The sequence below is a fragment of the Drosophila arizonae genome, chromosome 3 (assembly GCF_054131065.1).
Source record: "Drosophila arizonae isolate 15081-1271.41 chromosome 3, UAZ_ARI_1.0, whole genome shotgun sequence".
Classification (NCBI taxonomy): domain Eukaryota; kingdom Metazoa; phylum Arthropoda; class Insecta; order Diptera; family Drosophilidae; genus Drosophila; species Drosophila arizonae.
Genome location: NC_142923.1, coordinates 30,100,085 through 30,117,810, shown reverse-complemented (window position 1 = coordinate 30,117,810; position 17,726 = coordinate 30,100,085). Strand labels below are relative to the sequence as shown.

At 39.5% G+C, this 17,726-nt stretch overlaps 3 protein-coding genes and 1 long non-coding RNA gene across 6 annotated transcripts; 3 read left to right on the top strand and 1 right to left on the bottom strand.

Moving 5' to 3' along the window:
* Window positions 1-160: 160 nt before the first annotated feature.
* On the top strand, window positions 161-3,809 carry TM9SF2 (transmembrane 9 superfamily protein member 2). Its single transcript, XM_018002975.2, has 6 exons — window positions 161-275; window positions 430-605; window positions 1,321-1,515; window positions 1,597-2,579; window positions 2,641-2,800; window positions 2,884-3,809. The coding sequence occupies exons 2-6, from the start codon at window positions 447-449 to the stop codon at window positions 3,385-3,387; spliced, it is 2,001 nt and encodes a 666-aa protein (XP_017858464.1). The 5' UTR covers window positions 161-275; window positions 430-446; the 3' UTR covers window positions 3,388-3,809.
* Window positions 3,241-7,845, bottom strand: LOC149270035 (uncharacterized). 2 transcript variants are annotated; one of them, XR_016269192.1, is made up of 3 exons: window positions 7,706-7,845; window positions 7,196-7,639; window positions 3,241-6,988 (listed from the first exon to the last, which is right to left on the bottom strand). It is a non-coding gene; the product is annotated as an uncharacterized LOC149270035 (long non-coding RNA). The 2 variants fall into 2 exon arrangements; XR_016269191.1 differs by lacking the exon at window positions 3,241-6,988 and having other exon boundaries at window positions 7,084-7,639.
* Window positions 4,136-8,318, top strand: CarT (Carcinine transporter). The gene is made up of 7 exons (XM_018002973.2): window positions 4,136-4,275; window positions 4,339-4,563; window positions 4,641-4,829; window positions 4,973-5,231; window positions 5,966-6,557; window positions 7,229-7,627; window positions 7,692-8,318. The coding sequence occupies exons 1-7, from the start codon at window positions 4,183-4,185 to the stop codon at window positions 7,966-7,968; spliced, it is 2,034 nt and encodes a 677-aa protein (XP_017858462.1). The 5' UTR covers window positions 4,136-4,182; the 3' UTR covers window positions 7,969-8,318.
* Window positions 8,319-9,091: 773 nt separating this feature from the next.
* On the top strand, window positions 9,092-11,800 carry LOC108610710 (uncharacterized). Of its 2 annotated transcripts, none has more exons than XM_089464556.1 (3): window positions 9,092-9,796; window positions 9,858-10,558; window positions 11,654-11,800. In XM_089464556.1, exons 1-3 carry the CDS (start codon window positions 9,265-9,267, stop codon window positions 11,660-11,662), a joined length of 1,242 nt encoding a protein of 413 aa, XP_089320682.1. In that variant the 5' UTR covers window positions 9,092-9,264; the 3' UTR covers window positions 11,663-11,800. The 2 variants fall into 2 exon arrangements, with proteins under 2 accessions (XP_089320682.1, XP_017858466.1); XM_018002977.2 differs by lacking the exon at window positions 11,654-11,800 and adding an exon at window positions 10,625-10,921.
* Window positions 11,801-17,726: the final 5,926 nt, after the last annotated feature.

Genomic DNA, 17,726 nt, shown 5'->3' with positions numbered 1-17,726 from the left:
TGTCAGTTGAATTTAAATTTAATGCGTTTCACAAAAAATAGTAAAGTCTAAAATGCACATATAAAGCAAACAGAATTTGTATCAAATAGGTATACTCATAAAAAAAAATTTCGGCTTTAAAGAAAACATTACTCAAAAACTAAGTTTATTCATAAAAGTAACTCTGTTGCCATTTAGATAAGTTGGCAGGCCCAAAAGTGGCAGCGCCGTTTTTGCGATTGCACAGTGCTGACGTTTATCAGACAGAAATAAGCCGAAAAAAATAACAAAATTTGGTAATAACTCTGTTAGATACGTCCAAATATACATTATCGAGAGCACTGCAGAAACAGCTAACGTTCTGGTGAAATTCCGTCGACGGTTGTCACAATAAATTTAACCACAGAATTTGGTAACTCCGCATCCACCTGACTCAGTATTCGTTTTTAGTTGTCAATACACTAAGAATGATATCGTCACGGAGCCGTTGCACCATGGCTCTGTATTCTCAAGTGGCGCTGGTGATATTATTGTTTAACACGTTGACGATTTGCAAAGCCTTTTATCTGCCTGGCCTGGCCCCAGTGAACTACTGCAGGAAATCGGATGTGTCCAGTACATGCAAGGTATATGTGTAAATTTACATACATATGTATGTGTAATTCTTGTGTTCAGCGTTAAAAAAAAAGGTCTGTACATCGTAAGGGGCTCGTCCGTTTCATTTCTTCTAAACTATATTCAAAATAGTTATAAGATTCCCATGAGTATTACATACATATGTATATCGTTTCGAACTAAGTTGACAGTGGGGTGGTCTGCTGACGTAGAGCGTTTTGTTTGGCATGATCCGAACTATGTATGTAATCTTCATACATGTAAGCTCTTCATACATGCATATGTTAAATGTTTATATACACACAGACTGTTAGACTGTTAGCTCAGTTGGCAAGATCCCATATGGCAAGACACTCGTTTAGTTTATCATTCTTCTTCATTTCTAGCTTGCTCATTCTCTTTAGGGAGCATTTTTTTCTATTTTAAATACAAGTTATCTATGTTATAAAATCATAAACATATTGACCAATATTTTTTATTAGGTACTAAATAGTATAGTAGAGGTACAATATTTTATTAGTTTGATTAATATGTATATTGTTAAAAGTCTGCGTTGGTTTTTAATTAATCTCATTTAATTTTATATTAATTATGTTTTATTATCTCGAGATTTTTTCTTTTATTTTCGATGGATGGAAATATGTACATTATTTTAATTTTTTCGAACAGTACCAAATGGAATATTTAGTCTCATATATAGTTGCGTATTTATATTTCATTATTTAGTCTGATGTCATTCTGTATGTTAATCGCTTAAATACTGAGGAATCGGTTTTACCTTATGAATACCATCACTTCGATTTCTGTCTGGGGAAAGAGGAAAATTCTCCGGTAGAAAACTTAGGACAAGTATTGTTTGGCGAGCGTATACGCCCTGGTCCTTATCAAATACAGTTTTTGGATGATGTGGAATGCAAAGTGGTAAGTAAGATGTATTACATACTTAATTATCGTATTGTTAATTAAATATTTATAACTGAAACTAAATATATATAACTGCAGGCATGTCGCAAAAACTATACCGGTGGTGATGCGGACAGCGATAGGCGAATGATGGTACTTAAAAAGGGTATTAGTCTTAACTATCAGCATCATTGGATAGTGGATAACATGCCTGTTACCTGGTGTTATCAGCTTGAGACGGGAAAGCAGTACTGCAGTATTGGCTTCCCAATGGGCTGTTTGGTTCGTCCAGATGGCGACGGCTGTCCCATCAACTTACTATACAAGCGGACCTTGCACTACTATCCTTTCAATCACGTGGATCTGGAAATAACTTATCACAGTGGCGCTCGCGAGGATTGGGGTATTGGCTTTGGTAGTAGTGGTCGCATCATATCAGTTAAGGTCACTCCAAAGTCATTGAGTCACGCTGATCCCAACAAACCAAACTGTTTGGGCACAGAGCCTTTGGCCATACCTGAAAGCTCCCTTAAGAATGGTGTATTTTTGGAAATTGTTTATACATATTCCGTGAAATTTGTGCTGAATAATTCAGTGAAATGGTCCTCGCGCTGGGATTATATTTTAGAGTCGATGCCGCATACAAATATTCAATGGTTTTCTATACTCAACTCATTAGTTATTGTTCTCTTCCTGAGTGGTATGGTGGCTATGATTATGTTGCGCACTTTGCACAAGGATATAGCACGATATAATCAAATGGACAGTGGTGAGGACGCACAGGAGGAATTCGGATGGAAACTTGTGCACGGAGATGTATTCAGGCCACCACGTAAAGGAATGCTCCTCTCCGTTTTCCTTGGCTCCGGTGTGCAGGTATTGGCAATGTCTATGGTCACGTTGGCTTTTGCTTGCCTTGGTTTTTTGTCACCAGCAAATCGTGGTGCTTTGATGACTTGTTCTATGGTGTTGTTCGTGTCGTTGGGAACACCAGCGGGATACGTTTCAGCGAGAATCTATAAGAGTTTTGGCGGCGTAAAATGGAAGAGCAACGTCATACTCACGTCTCTTGTTTGTCCCGGGTAAATTTCAACAAAATTTCTAATTATAAAATTATAAGTTATTTATTTTCTTTCCTTATAGAGTCGTTTTCTCGCTTTTCTTTGTGATGAATCTTGTCCTTTGGGGCGAGAGCAGCTCTGGAGCTGTGCCTTTCAGTACGCTGATTGCCTTGTTGGCTTTGTGGTTTGGAGTCTCAGTGCCATTGACCTTTGTTGGAGCCTACTTTGGTTTTCGCAAGCGAGTGAGTTATAACTATTTAAATATTTTGATTTAGTTTTTCCGTAAAGATATTATATATTAACACTTTGACTATGTTTATTGCAGTCTCTTGAGCATCCAGTGCGCACCAATCAAATTCCGCGTCAAATTCCCGATCAGTCAATCTACACGCAGCCTATTCCTGGTATAGTAATGGGTGGAGTTTTGCCATTTGGCTGCATCTTTATTCAGCTATTCTTTATATTAAGTTCGTTATGGTCAAATCAGATGTACTATATGTTTGGATTTCTCTTTCTCGTATTCCTGATACTTATCATCACATGCTCAGAAACAACAATCTTACTTTGCTATTTTCATCTATGCGCAGAAGACTATCATTGGTGGTGGCGATCATTTCTTACCTCGGGATTCACAGCCGTTTATTTGTTCATATATTGTTGCCACTACTTTTTCACAAAGCTCTCAATTAAGGACAGCGCTTCAACGTTTCTCTACTTTGGCTATACAGCTATCATGGTATTCCTGTTCTTTTTGCTGACCGGCACCATTGGCTTCTTTGCATGCTTCTGGTTTATACGAAAAATCTATAGTGTTGTCAAGGTCGATTAGGCGCATAAATCAAGTATTTATACAATATGTGTGCTCGTGTGCTTTGTATGTGTAGCCACAATTTATACTTAAGCCTAATGTGTGTGATTTCTGCGCTGTGGTTGAACAGCCAGTTTTCTGTTTATTATAAAGAACTTATTAATGTACGACTACATATATAATACATAATGTATATGTTTATGTATATAAGTATGTGAGTATGTTGTAGTACCGAAGCGCGCAATAATATTTAGTATAAATCAGAAGATACGAGAGAAAAAGAGGGTGCAAATCAATTGTGCAAGTTACATGTTTCCGAAACAATTTATAAACAATTTTTGGCATGTAATTTAATCATTTCAAATAAACGTCCTATTCTCGATATAAACGAAATTCGAAAAAGTAAATAAAAAAGGATAAAAAAAGAATATTATAAAATTATATGAATTAACTTAACACACATTTCTTAACCGTTATTATAATTTATTACTTTGTAATTATATATACTTTTCCTTTTGTTTATTCTTAAAAAAAAGCCAATTAATTTTTACCGAAGCTTGGATTCTAAGGATAAACATATGTGTAATATTTTAAAAGTATGTACTTTAGTTTAAAGTAATATAAAACCAACTTGGAATTAAAAAATAAATCATAAAAACAAATTCAAAAATGTTGCCTTCCTCCTTTGGCTTTATGCAAGGGTTGCAACCCTTCGAACTGCACCATATGACAAACATTTTTAAGGCTTCTGCTAAAACGAAAAATTGTCTTTAAACATATTCCAAGAAATCGTAGAACGTTCAATCCACTAGACTAATGACAAGCCAAATTGTGGAAAGTGAAGATGAGTTCGATGAGTTCTCGGAGCTGCAGCAACATAACAAGCCCAAGGCGCAACCATCAATGGATGTAAGTAGCTTCGTTGCTCTGGAAATATGCATTTTAAGCAACTTACAGGGGATACCGTTTTAGGAAGCTTTTGATTTGGATGATTTGCTGCCAGTCATTGGCGAGTTCGGCAAGTACCAGAAGCTCCTCGTTTTTGGCATTTGCCTGCCTGCCTGTATACCATGCGGATTTTGTGCTTTCAACCAACTCTTCATGGCCGACACCCCTGATGATTATTGGTGTAGGGTTCCGGAGCTTCTTCAAATGGATCTTGAGCAGCGGAAATATTTGGCAATACCTAAGGAAATGGTAAGTTCATGTAGTCCGATTTAAGTTTTCGGTTATAAGTAAGTTTGTAAGTCTATTGTATCTTTATTCAACTTTAGGAGAACGACAAATTGGAATTCAGCAAATGCTATACATATGGCGTCAACTGGACACAGTTGCTTGACTCTATTGAATACACCGATGAAAGTGCCTTAACACTGGAGCCTAATAACAGTTGGCCATTGGTTAAGTGCAGTCAAGGGTGGGAGTACAACACGACCAGTGTCTGGTCCTCGATTGTGATCGATGTGATTAAAGAAACATATACACAGCTACAATTAATCTACATCTAGTCTCATTTAGAGCCGCTCTTTGCCACTCATTTCCTAGTCATTCAGGAACCCTGATCTGATTATAGGCATGCATAATAATATCGATAAATTTGTAACAGTTTAATTTGGTATGCGATCGAGATATATATCCCACCATTGGATTGGCGGCTCTCAACTGTGGAGGTCCGGTAGGTGTATATCTGTTTGGATTGCTTAACGATCGAGCAGGCCGGCGACTATCTTACTTCGCCTGCCTGGCTACTCTTCTGGCGGGCAGCTTGATTACATCGCTGAGCACGGACTTTTGGACATGGGCCGGAAGTCGAGTGATTGTTGGGTTGACTATACCTGCGGTATATCAGATACCCTTTATCATTTGTAAGTAGATCTGCCTATATACATTTGCTGATTTATACCCTGAACCCATTGAAAATGGGACACCAGGATGTTATGGTTTTCTTGAAATGTATGTACCAGGCAGAAGGAGGCGTGGCAGACCCCATAGTGTATATATATTCTTGATCAGGCCCACGAGTTGAGTCGATTTAGCCCTGTCTGCATGTCTGTCCGTCCGTCCGTTGGTTTGAACGCCTCGATCTCAGAAGATATAAGAGCTAGTGCCTTGAAATTTTTCTTTTTATATTGCTAATTCTGAAATAAAATTCGATTCTTTTATATACACGTGCACGTGCATAGACACAAAAATGTACAGTCTCTATTTCAACATAATAGCATAAGGGCATACGGACAGGGTTAAATCGGTTCACCTCATCCTCCTTATCAGGATCATGTAAACATTTTTGTTTTTTAAACCATTATTCCCTGGTTTCCCATAATATTCAATGGATCCAATATGTAGTATATAATCTAAACCAGTTACAAAACTGAGAATATTTTATTCTTCAAACGTTCCACAGCGACAAATCCTATTGTCAACTAACTGAGGATTTACTAAAATATATAATATGAAAAAATTGCAAATCTATTAGTTTTAGAGCTAAAATCGTCTAATGGAGCATACAGATCAATATTTTCCCACAGATATTCCTGTTTGGTATTGGATTTTGGTCGTGCGTGAGTAAAATGCCAGTTTTTTCATGTCTGTTTTGCAGCTCTGGAATTAGTGGGCGAGAAGTATCGATCTTTTGTGACTGTAATGACGTGCACATTTTATACGTCAGGTATAATGCTACTCTCGTTGGTTACCTATCTGGAGCGGGACTGGGTACGTCTCTCATACTACACATCCTTACCCTTTTACTCCTACTTTCTATACATATTCATAATGCCCGAGTCCCCGCGATGGCTTCTCATGCGTGGCCGCCTGGAAGAGGCACTGCGAATACTTGAACGCATGGCACGCGTCAATGGACAAGAATTTCCTGAGGTAGTGCATAGCAAATTAGAGGCTCAAATCCAAAGAGATAAACATCGCGAACAGAAGAAGAAGGTGGCTAACGTAGGCCTCCTAGATCTATGCCGCACGCCTAACATGCGCCTAAAGACAATCTTGATCACACTTAGCTGGTTTGCCAACGAGACCGTCTATTTGGGTCTCAGCTACTATGGACCATCGCTTGGCACCAATCAATATGTAAGCTTCTTTTTGTCGGCGGTTGTTGAGATTCCTAGTTACTTATGCTGTTGGTACTTTATGGACACTTGGGGACGACGTTGGCCCCTGAGCTTATCAATGATATTGGGGTGAGAATATCAATAATGTTATTATTTTACTTGACTTTCTAACGTTAATTAATTAACTTAATCTTTCTAACGTTTTTTTTTTTTATTTAATGTAATGTAACAATCACCCACTAAGTATATATATTTTATAAGGGTGACGAGCTATGTCGATTTAGCCCTGTCCGTCTGTTTGAACACTATACATTTTTTTAGGCTCGTGTATTACACACGTAGATCAAGTTTGTTTAGAAAAGCGATAACTATTTAAGCTTTAAAGTTATCGACAATCTTATATACATATATGTATGTATGTATATCTATATCATATATTTTAAATTTTAAATATAGGATCACGTATTTTATAGAATTTCGATTTTTTTATGTTTTGGATACCGGTCACAAATTCATCCTTTTCACTCAAAATTTCATTTGAATTTATGAAGTTAGTCCATCTGCAAGAAAAATTATGAAACAAATAAGTTTCTAAAGTAAGCGTGTGTATGAACATGTGTTGTTTTTAGTGCATACAGAAAAGAAGTAAAAAAAATTGTTAAAGTGCCAGTTATACGAATTCAGGGGATCTCGTAGTCGAGATGTCTCGGCTAGAGTTCCTTACATATTATTTAGTATTTAGTTATATTTATATAACTATTATTTACAATTTTATCATCTTGTTCTTCAATTGAATATAGTGGAGTGGCTTGCGTTATAACTGTGATGCTACCTGACAATGCCATAGACGAGACTTTAATATTATACCTCATATCAAAGGCTCTACTTTCGGCATCATTCTTGATCATTTACCCGTTTGCCGGCGAGCTATATCCGACGCAGGTGCGCGGCATAGGCATTGGAGCATCTAGCTACATAGGAGGCTTGGGACTTATCGTGATACCCTTCGTTACGTATCTGGGTAAAGAAAATTTAAAGCTACCATTAGTAATAATGGGATTTGTTTCGATGCTGGGGGGCTTGACCGGCTTGCGTTTGCCGGAGACATTGCATCATCGTTTGCCGCAGACCATTGAAGAGGGTGAAGAGTTTGGCAAGGATTGGCAACTCAAGGATTGCTTCCGATGCAAACCACAACCGTAAATCTAATTCTGAATTTAAAAATTCCCAAATTTTGAGTAATCAATTTTATTATCATTAAAGTGATATTCACTCACCACCAGCTTCCTATGAAAATCTGGATGTACTAGGGGGCTCTTCAACCAATGCTTCCGATGTCGAACTAGAGTTAAAGGATAGTCGTCGCCAACGCCAGCTGCCTCGCATTAATGAGCGCACACCACTCGAGATTAGCGATTCGAACAGTGGCAGTACTGGAAGGCAGCATCGGTCTTCGATGAAGCGATTGGTCCGCCAGATGAGTGTAATGGATACCCAACGGACTCACGACGGGACCATGCAGCTTACACATTGGATCTGAGTGCTTCAACAAGCATATGAATACATATTTACATATATCGAAACGTCTATTTTACCTACAAACATAGACTCCTATGATGATTTTCACACAATTAAATATACATATATATACATATTGTATGCAACATATTAAACAAAAATTTAAAAAAAAAAAAAAAAAAAAACAGATACATATATGCATAAAAATAGGATCTAAAATTGTCATTTGAAATTCATCTTCAAATTTGTTTTATTCCTTAAAGTTTAGTCAGATCAGTAAAAATTGTTTTATTATGCAATATAAGACGTGCACCCGATTCAATTTTTTAAATAATAAATTCCAATATATTGCGTGATTCTATCCGCTAAGCACCTGATATAGTATTTTAGTATGTTAATGCTAGGCTTCCTCTTTGAAAGTCTTGATCATGTGTAACGGTTTAAGCGTTATATTCATTCGGGAACAGAGAAGAACCTTAAATAGAAAAATCATTTTGGTAATGAAAATTTTCCCAATTTACCGCTGTTGAGAATCAAGCTCAAGAAACACGATCAGGAATTCCTAAGATTAGTCGTATATAAATACAACATCGCAGTATCTATGCATTCGTTGGTACTACGGGTAAGCTGCATCTATCTTTTACCTTTTGAAACAATAACAAATCCGTCCCGACAAGGTTAATTATTAAATAATACAAAATTTAAAAAACCATAGACAAAGTTTATCCGGTATAAAATACAGATACACATAATTAAAACTACTACTACTACTATTAGATGTGTCTCCCAGTATATCAGTATAACATGGGTCATACAAAAACTGTACACCTCTAAACGCGTATTATTGCTTCGAGCTGCTTTTATTTATGCATTTATGCAGCCAATTATGCATTGAATTGCTGCCAAACAAAAACACAAAATCAAAAACAATTAAGACTGGTCTAGACGGAACAGCTAAGATAGTAAATACCCTGCACTTTATCTGCGATTTATTGAGGTGTACTTCCTCTGTTCTGTTATTTTGATTTACACGATGCTTCCATGCTGAATCGTATACCCGTTCTCACTGTGCATAGGTTAAAACGAAATTAAATGGAAATCTGATTCAGGTGAGGAATGAAAATTGCCTCCAGCTGTCAGTCGTTAACGTGTGATGACTGCCATAGGAAGCTTTGAGAACAAAAATGTGTTCATAAGGTTATACTTGTACATAAAATATTTTCCGATATGTATTTGTTTACAATTGTCGAGAGTTGTCAAGTACGTGGCAATGAAAATTTTATGTGTAAAGGGTCAATTGAGCCGACGACACTAAAAAATGTCTGCATTCGCTGGATTGCAAGCGCAATCCCAAGACAAGGGCTCATCTAAGTGCCACATTTTGTGCCTGCATGAAGAAATTATCCGCCACCTGTTTGCCTACTTGCCCCGGCTGTCTGACAAGGTACGACTGGCGTGTGTGGCTCCAAAGTTCCGACAGGCATTTGAGAGTTGGGCTCGAACCCAGAAGCACACATTGGATGCGGAAGATGTGGAGCAAATGGCATTACCTGATATCATAGATTTCTTCAAGGTGGCCGGACCCTTTGTGCGCGTGCTGATGGTTAACTGTGCGTCCTTCCAAAAGGAATCGCTGCTCGTCGAGTTTATTTCGGAGTATTGCAAGAACATCGAAGAAATCTACTACACCAATGTGACAGACGAGTTTCGCTATCGAACGATTATGTCCCGATTGACGCATCTGCGGCGTGTCAGCATCGACTGCATGGATGCGGAGGATGTTCTTAGTTTGGATTTGGATGGCAATACCGATCTGGAGTCGTTTGAGTTGATCAATGGCTGTTATACGGGTAAGCCAATTCCCACCGATTACCAGCTGATATGAATTGCTTGACGAATTGTAGCTGTTAGGCAAACACCTGTGCGGCTTTGACAAGCTCCAGAGGCTTGTGCTCCGAGACTGCCTTCTCTGGAACTCAGGCGAGTTTGGCATTCCGCTGAGAAAGCTGCGTACACTCGTCTTAGATGATTGCTGCTTTGAGGTCATGAATCAGTCGCTCTACCAAAAGGTAGCCGAATGCTGTGAGGAGCTGGAGGAGCTGTCCTTTTCCGGCTGCGATGCCAACTTTGAGATTATTGCCCAACTTCCCAATTTGCAGCGGTGCACGCTCAAGACCTGGATGACGTCTAATGAACTGAATCTGGGATTTCTCTCCACTCTAGCCGAAAAGAAGGGCAACAAGCTGGCGTACTTCAAACTGACGGGCCAGTTTGAGATCAGCAATGAGCATGCCCGCTTCCTGGGTCAGCTGAGCAGTTTGAGGGAGTTGTATTGGTGCGAAAATGATGTACTGGAGGACGATCACTTCAAGTTCTTCAATGAGCTGCCATTGCTGAAGCGGTTTGGACTGTCCTTCTGTGGCCGCGTCACCGATGTTGGTCTGATGCGCTTGATTCGCAAATGCCCCCAGCTAGATATCATTGATATCAAGAACTGCGACGAGATCACCGACCAGTTAGTATTGAATGCCGTCTATTGCTGTGGCAAGGCAACACATCGAACTTTGGTCCTTAATGTAGAAGGTACTAGGATCTCAAGTACTGTTCTCATGGTATGTGCTTCAGATTAATATAGATGTTGCCATAAAAGGCTCTTATGCTGTCTGTTCTCCGCACAGCATCCCGATTACTTAAGCCCGCAAAACATGGTTAAACTTAACTTTACAAATGTGACGTTCTAGCAAACTGAACTGAACTGAGGAACAATCATAAGGAAGTACTATTTTGTATTTATGATCAAGTTCACTCTGATAGGTATCAAATGATTGCGAGCGTCTACCGTTACGGCCTGGCCATTAAATATTTCAGCGTAAATGCCTTTTAGATACAGATACACATATGTTTGTATACCTCAAATGATTCGTTCCGATTCTACTATTAGCTGCAATAAATTTCCCATTCAATTGTTGCTTGAACTTTGCCGTGCCGATAGGAATGATGTCTGTGTTAGCAGCAGGAAGCCCAGTTAGCTCAGTTAGCTTCTTACCGCTGGTCAGTTGCTAGCCTTAGTCATCCGCCAGTCTCGATCCCGAGGCAGTTGTTGCGTGCTACTCGCGCATGACAACATTCACAATGGCTGCAATGTCTGCAGCTAACCTCGACTCGGTCTCCTTAAATAGACAAACGTGATCGTTCCGACTTAGTTGTAGTACATCTAACCCATTGACATCGCATCGTACCGCATTCGCCTGCTGGCTATGGGTACACACTTACATACACATGCAAATAAACTTAACGGAAAAAAGCACCTTGACATGTTCAGGTGCCTGTTGCGATGGTGGCTTCTCGATTTTCTGCTCTGAGCATTGACTAATTACATATATCTGCTAGCTGAGTCGCTTGACATTTTCCGCGGATGCGCGAATATCTGGAGTGCAAATTACAATGTGATATATAAAAATATAAAATATCTAAACTATTCTTTGCTAAATTGATTGAAATGAAGTATTTTAAAAATTCCTCATACTGTAGTATATGCCTGAAATTTTTTTAGAATTATTATATTTGACAACGAATATTTATTATTATTATTGATATGAATTATTATAATTATTTTTAAATGTTCCGCAGTAGGGACAAGCCTTATATGTCTTATGTTGTTTAGAGACATTCAAAACCGAGAATTTAAAAACTAACGAACTTTGCAGGTTGACTGAGGTGGGAAATGTAATTTTGATCCAAGAGCTGATATTTTATATATGACTCATTCAAGATCGTTTATACATATATGTATATGATTTTGTCTTGTACCGTTGATCTAAAGAGTTGTAAAATGAATAAACGAGCTGTAAAAATGAACTAAAACATGAACTTGTAATCTTGCTGTCAGGCTGATCGACTAAACGTCGGGGTTAATGTGAATTCTTCTTATAAAATATATATGAAAATGTAGCATGCTGTAGTCAATGTCTTTTTTGCACATCCGATTGCTTTTTGCACCAGTTTTTTTCAATTAAAATAACTGTCTAGAATATTGAATATACCTACGTACGTCTTTATCAAGGATTTTTATAACTTTGCAGTAAGTTCAGAAAAGTTTCAATTCTAACTTAGTTTTCTCAATATGGTCATTGTATATAGCTAAATGCGAATCATAAAACTCCTCTCACCTACAGTTAAAGCTTCAACTACTAACTTTGGCTTCAGAATTACTACCATGATCATCTTTGTTGCCAATTGCCATTTTACTGAGGTTTGCAGGCTTGTCAAGGTGCCAGACCGACTCAAGCCGAAGCTGATTGCAAGCGACTCGAAGAATCGAAGCCTTGTATCTGTCTGACTGCAGTTTGACAAACCCGTTGAATTAACAATCGCATGCTGAAGCTACCTCCAACTGTTGACCAAGATGCATGGCTTAGCTTCTGGCTATGACTGCGAATTTACACGCAGATATCAGCCGATACAAATCTATACCGTTCAGAATATAAAGATGTAGCCGTGCCAAGCTATAGAAGCCGCATGGCTCGCCGTCCATGTCAGCGACTGCATATTAGAGATGGGAGGCTTAGTACAAGTTTGTGAACAGCTTAGTCGCTCACCATCGTGAGCTATATCAGTTATAATTGGAGATTGAAATTAAATTGGTTCAGTTGTGGGCTCTTTCAAATACTGTTCAAAGAATAGCCGAAGAATCAATGAAACGTATCGCTCTCGAACTATTTATCTACATCAATGGACTGAAGCGCTGAGCAAAGAGTTTCTACCGTCCATGACCAATTGAATGGATGGTTTATTTATAACTTTATTATCGACTTCATTGCGAGCAATGCAACTCAGCACCGTGTCTTGTTGAATACACACAAATAATATAACGAGAGACTCTAACAGAGCATGTATTACCTAGTTGAACGTATTGCCCTGAGCATGAGAGCACGGGACAGGTCGAGGTCAAGTCTCTACATTTGCGCAGCATTCGTCCGAGCGCCATGGGTGCGAAAATCGCCATAAACAGATGCTTCTCACATGAACAGCAGCTTCACTGAGACTAGCTGAAGACTACTTGGATGTTGCCGCAATGTTTTTGTCGGTATATCAAGTTGAATCTGTCCGGTATATTGTTTGCTCCTTATAAATGACAGGCCACTAAATTTATGGAAATCTCACGTGTACACTGTGCAGGTAGTTGACTATTTCAAAGAGATGCATTCCATAATAAATGCAGCGTTTTGGTGCGCTACAATTGCTTCGGACTTATAAAAACATTAGGTGGCTTTGCATAAGAACCTTAGTGACTGTCATTTGGATAACTTGTCTTTCAGCTGCAGATTTAGTACAGAGGCTGATTAAAGCATTCAAATGAAACTAAGGCTTTAATAATTTCCCAATGTATTCGTTATATTAGAATGGGCATGTATATAATAAATCTTTACTTCAAATATATGGATCCGATCCGATACATTGAAGACAACAAAGGGAACAATTTTAATTTGAAATACTTATTGGCGTTCAGAAAAATGGCTAAATTAAATCATTGAATTACTGCTAAAATTTACATTTCTTTCTTACCCTACATTCTCCATTCTTTACCCAGACAAGACAAGGATAAACAAGGTAAACATGTTTTTAGCATTACTAATTTTGACTACTGACTATAAAACTGTCACAAATGAAAGTCCGTGGCTTGAGTCGGTATGTGTGTAAGATGTAAGACGCTAAAATAATTCCTACACATGCACCCTTATTCATGCCTTCTTTGAATTTATTGGAAGCCTACTTTTAGATATGCAACTTAGCAACTATTTTTGCTCGCAAAACGGCCTGCAAAGGAGTCCAGCACGTATGCTTATCCCCTGGCCATATATACATATGTACAAATTTACGCAGCAGTCAAGTTCAAGTGTATTGTGACGTCACCATTACCGATGATAGAGCGTGCTGTGTGGTGACTTGAAATACCCTCTATATTTAGCATATTTAAAAAGGCTTGGAGACTTTCCTATCCACACACATATGCACGCAGTGAATTTTCGCAACAACAAAAACACAAAGCTCGCAGATATTGAATTCTTTTCGTTGCACCTGTGCTAATGAATTAATCATGCAATAATAATATAGACCCAGCAGGCTTAAAAAAGTCGGTTCACTGACGTCACAGCGAGCGAGAGAGCACGACAAATGCTGCCCATACGAACAGTCTAGTAACATCCAACTCTGACGTCACAAAAAGAGAGATAGCCGTTGAAAGTACGTACAGTAAGGCGTCGCACTGTTACGTCACGGATTCACGCGCTTGCTGCTGGCCAGAGCGAGAGCACAACATCAGCCGTAATGGAGACTATAGCCGACGCTGCGACGCCGACCCTCCGTTGCCGGCCGGCGTTTCTGCTCTGCCTCCGCATAAAGCTTTGCCTCTGTCTCTGTGTACCTCTGCTACTGTCACTGCCTCTGCCGGCGCACTCACCACATGCTCCAAAGCTTTCATTCATGGCGCGAGCGCAATTAACAGCGCATGTCCATGTAGCCCGTCACGGACACGCGTCGCCACCCAAATTGATGACGTCTTTGTTTATCGATCGCTCGTACACTGTGTTATGACGTCACGGCGCGTGTGGCCACCCAGCCGCAAAGCATTGCGCTATAAATAATGGGACGCTAATGAACACAGGAACTTGATAAGCACCGGAAGGCAGTAGTTGATAGTTGGATACTTTCATCCTTAGGTCTGCCTGTCTGCCTTCAATAGATGATTGATATTAATTTAACCAATAAGAATTCCTAAGGATAATCCGTCCATAATTTGCTGTCTCAGATTTGGTTAAAAATTGCTTGGGTTATGAATGGGTGGGGTAATTTGGGAATCTAATATGGAATCTTACTTGTGCGTGATGAACTATATTAATTATATTTTATACCTTTAACAGCGATCTTGAAAATAAAGATGTGGTCATGTTATAATGTAAATTAAACCGTTCAATATCGCTTAGAAAACTATTAAGTTTTCGTTGACCCCGCTTAAAAGCTGGAATACAATATACTTGGCAAATAAGCTCTTTTATCAAAAAGGGGCGTGTTCAATCAAAAATTTTTACACTCTTCGATGTCATTGGAGCTTAAAAGGTATCACGTACACGTATAAAATCTTTAAATATTATATATTTTTAAATATATCTGAACAGCTATAATTTTATAATTCATGTGTACTATTTGTCGCTGGATGAAATACTGGCATGCTTCCTCGACATAATGTTATTTGGCCAAAAGTAAATTCGAAAACTCAAATATTGCATGAAATACTTGCACCAGAGGGCACAAAAGATGTCTGCAGGTTAGACCATATATACATATACATTTATATATAGAAATACTATGAATAAATATAATGACAATAATTCGCCACGAAAAGCACCTGCAGGCAACGGAGTCAACTCCGAAAATTTGCATGGGATGTTATGGGTATAGTTATGCTCGGTAATAGATAGGTGGGTCATCGATAAAATGGGCATGTCAGCAAGTCCGGAACGGCTTGAGACTAGGCAAAGTAAAGCAAGGCACACCAAACTTAAGGAGAGGTAAAGAGTTGGCCCAACCACAAGCAATTTATGCAAATGATTCAAAAGGCGCCGTCACAAATGTGCAGCCTAACAACAACAACAGCAACGAAAAAAACAATTGAAATAGCAAACGCAAAGTGCCGCTTGCTAATTGAAATTTGGTAAAGACATACAAAAATCAAAGACTAAACAGCAATCAAAAAGAGCTAAAATTCCTTAAATTAAACTCACGAACTGCGCGCAACGATGCGAAAACGATACATGGATTAGGCCAGCAGCAACAACAAATTCAACAGACGAAGTAAATTTGGCGCAGCACATTTAGAATATCATCGCAGAGAAGACAAAAGCTAAAGAGACTTTAAGGCAGCAGCAAAAGCAAGGAGTGCCAACTATTGGCTTGCCTTCGACGTCGCGGCGCGGCGCGTCGCCTCGTGTTGCCTAGCGTTGCCTCACGTTGTTGGCTTGGCAAGCTATGCTTAATACAGCCAATAAAACCAACAACAATATAACATCTTGGAAGCGACTCCAACGCTTGTCCGACGCTAGGCTGGCGGTATATGCATGCACTTTTTGGGGCCACGAGCGGGTCAGCAGCAGCGCCAACAAGTCAGAAGCAGCCATGAATAAATGAACAAAACAAAAACACAAACAACAATAACAACACAAACATCACCAGACCAGTTCCACTTGCGTCGCTCCCAAAAATTCAACTTGTACGTACCTCCATATGTATGTATGTATGTGTGTATGTATGCATGTGAGGCTCACCATGCTAAGGTGAACTGAACTGCAACACTAATACAATGTGGGGTGTGGGGTATGAGGGGTGTGTTGGTGTTGAACCAAAGGCAATGCCTATGCCAAAGCGCTGAAAAAGCATTATGGGAAAAAAAATCTAGCGAAATCGAAAGGAAGAGCCCACTGCGCCCAAGTCTGCTGACCGGCGATCTCACGTTTGTCTCAAGCTCTGCCGTTGTGATTCAGGCGCAGGCATACGCTAAAAACAGTTAGAAAACGTGGCTTGGAATCTGTCTAAAAATAGCCACAACGAATGCATTACACAGCACGAACTCGCAAAACGAACGAAAACGAAACGTTACCGGCCTCACCTACATATACTTCTACTCCACCTCAAACTGGAAACCAAACGCTGCTAGACCGACTCTCACTCTCACTCTCCCACTCAGTCTCGCTATCTCACTCCCTCTCTCACTCAGTTAACGTTCATTTTTTTTCGCTCTCGCTCAAGAGGATTGTGATCCGAGCTTCGGCTTCACGTTTATAAAACTGCCTGCTTGTGTGCGAATATTGGTGTGTGTGTGTGTGTGTCACTTGTTGCTTTCGGTTTTGTTTGTAGTTTCGAGAGGAGGAGCTAATTTAATGTACATATATTACTAACGGTTGTTTGCCGCTCAGGTTTCTAAGCTGCACTACCAATTGTCAATGGTAAAGTGTGTTAAGATTTTGTTTCATTAATTACCTAACTGTACAGAGGTGCAAGAGCAATGTAACACTCAAAACCTTGCGAATTGAATTGTGATATTGCCTATATATAATAGGTAAATCTACGTGTAGGTTCAAGGGCTTTCCCGGTATATAGCCGGCATGCCGCCTCCGTTTCAGTTTGTAAGGATGTGGGCGTGTGAAACAATCTAAAGAAACAGTTAGAAAACATGAGAGAGAGAGAGAGAGAGGGAGAGACATAGTAGGGGATGATAGCGGGGGAGGGGGGAGTGAACAGCCATTTAAACAAAGCAGGTGAAAAAGCAAAAAAGCAACTAGAAAATCAATTTCCCACTGCCGTTTAAAGAACGGAGCAGTGCAGAGCTTTTTATGACGCAAATTAGTTCCGTCTTCGCTTTCATACGACGTCGACAGAGCTGTGCATCTACAATATTGCGCTCTCGTATACGTATATTTGTCCACTGCCATTTCGGCTGCAGCGCAGGCGCATTAACAACGACGTCATCGATTTTAGTTCGCACGAGCTTTGTATTGCTGTTGTTGCCGCAGCTAACATCGCTGCTGGGGCGGCTACCCCTGTTCCTGCTCTTGCTCTTGCTCTTGCCGATGATGATGGCTCGGTAAATGACGTAATAGCGCTTACGATTTGTCTTACCAAAAAACCGAAAACCGAGTGCGCAAGGTAGGTCGTGTGTTGCACCCGAGCACGGGTTTCTCCCTCTCTCTCATTCTCTGGCTCTCTTGCTCTCTCTCTCTCTCACAA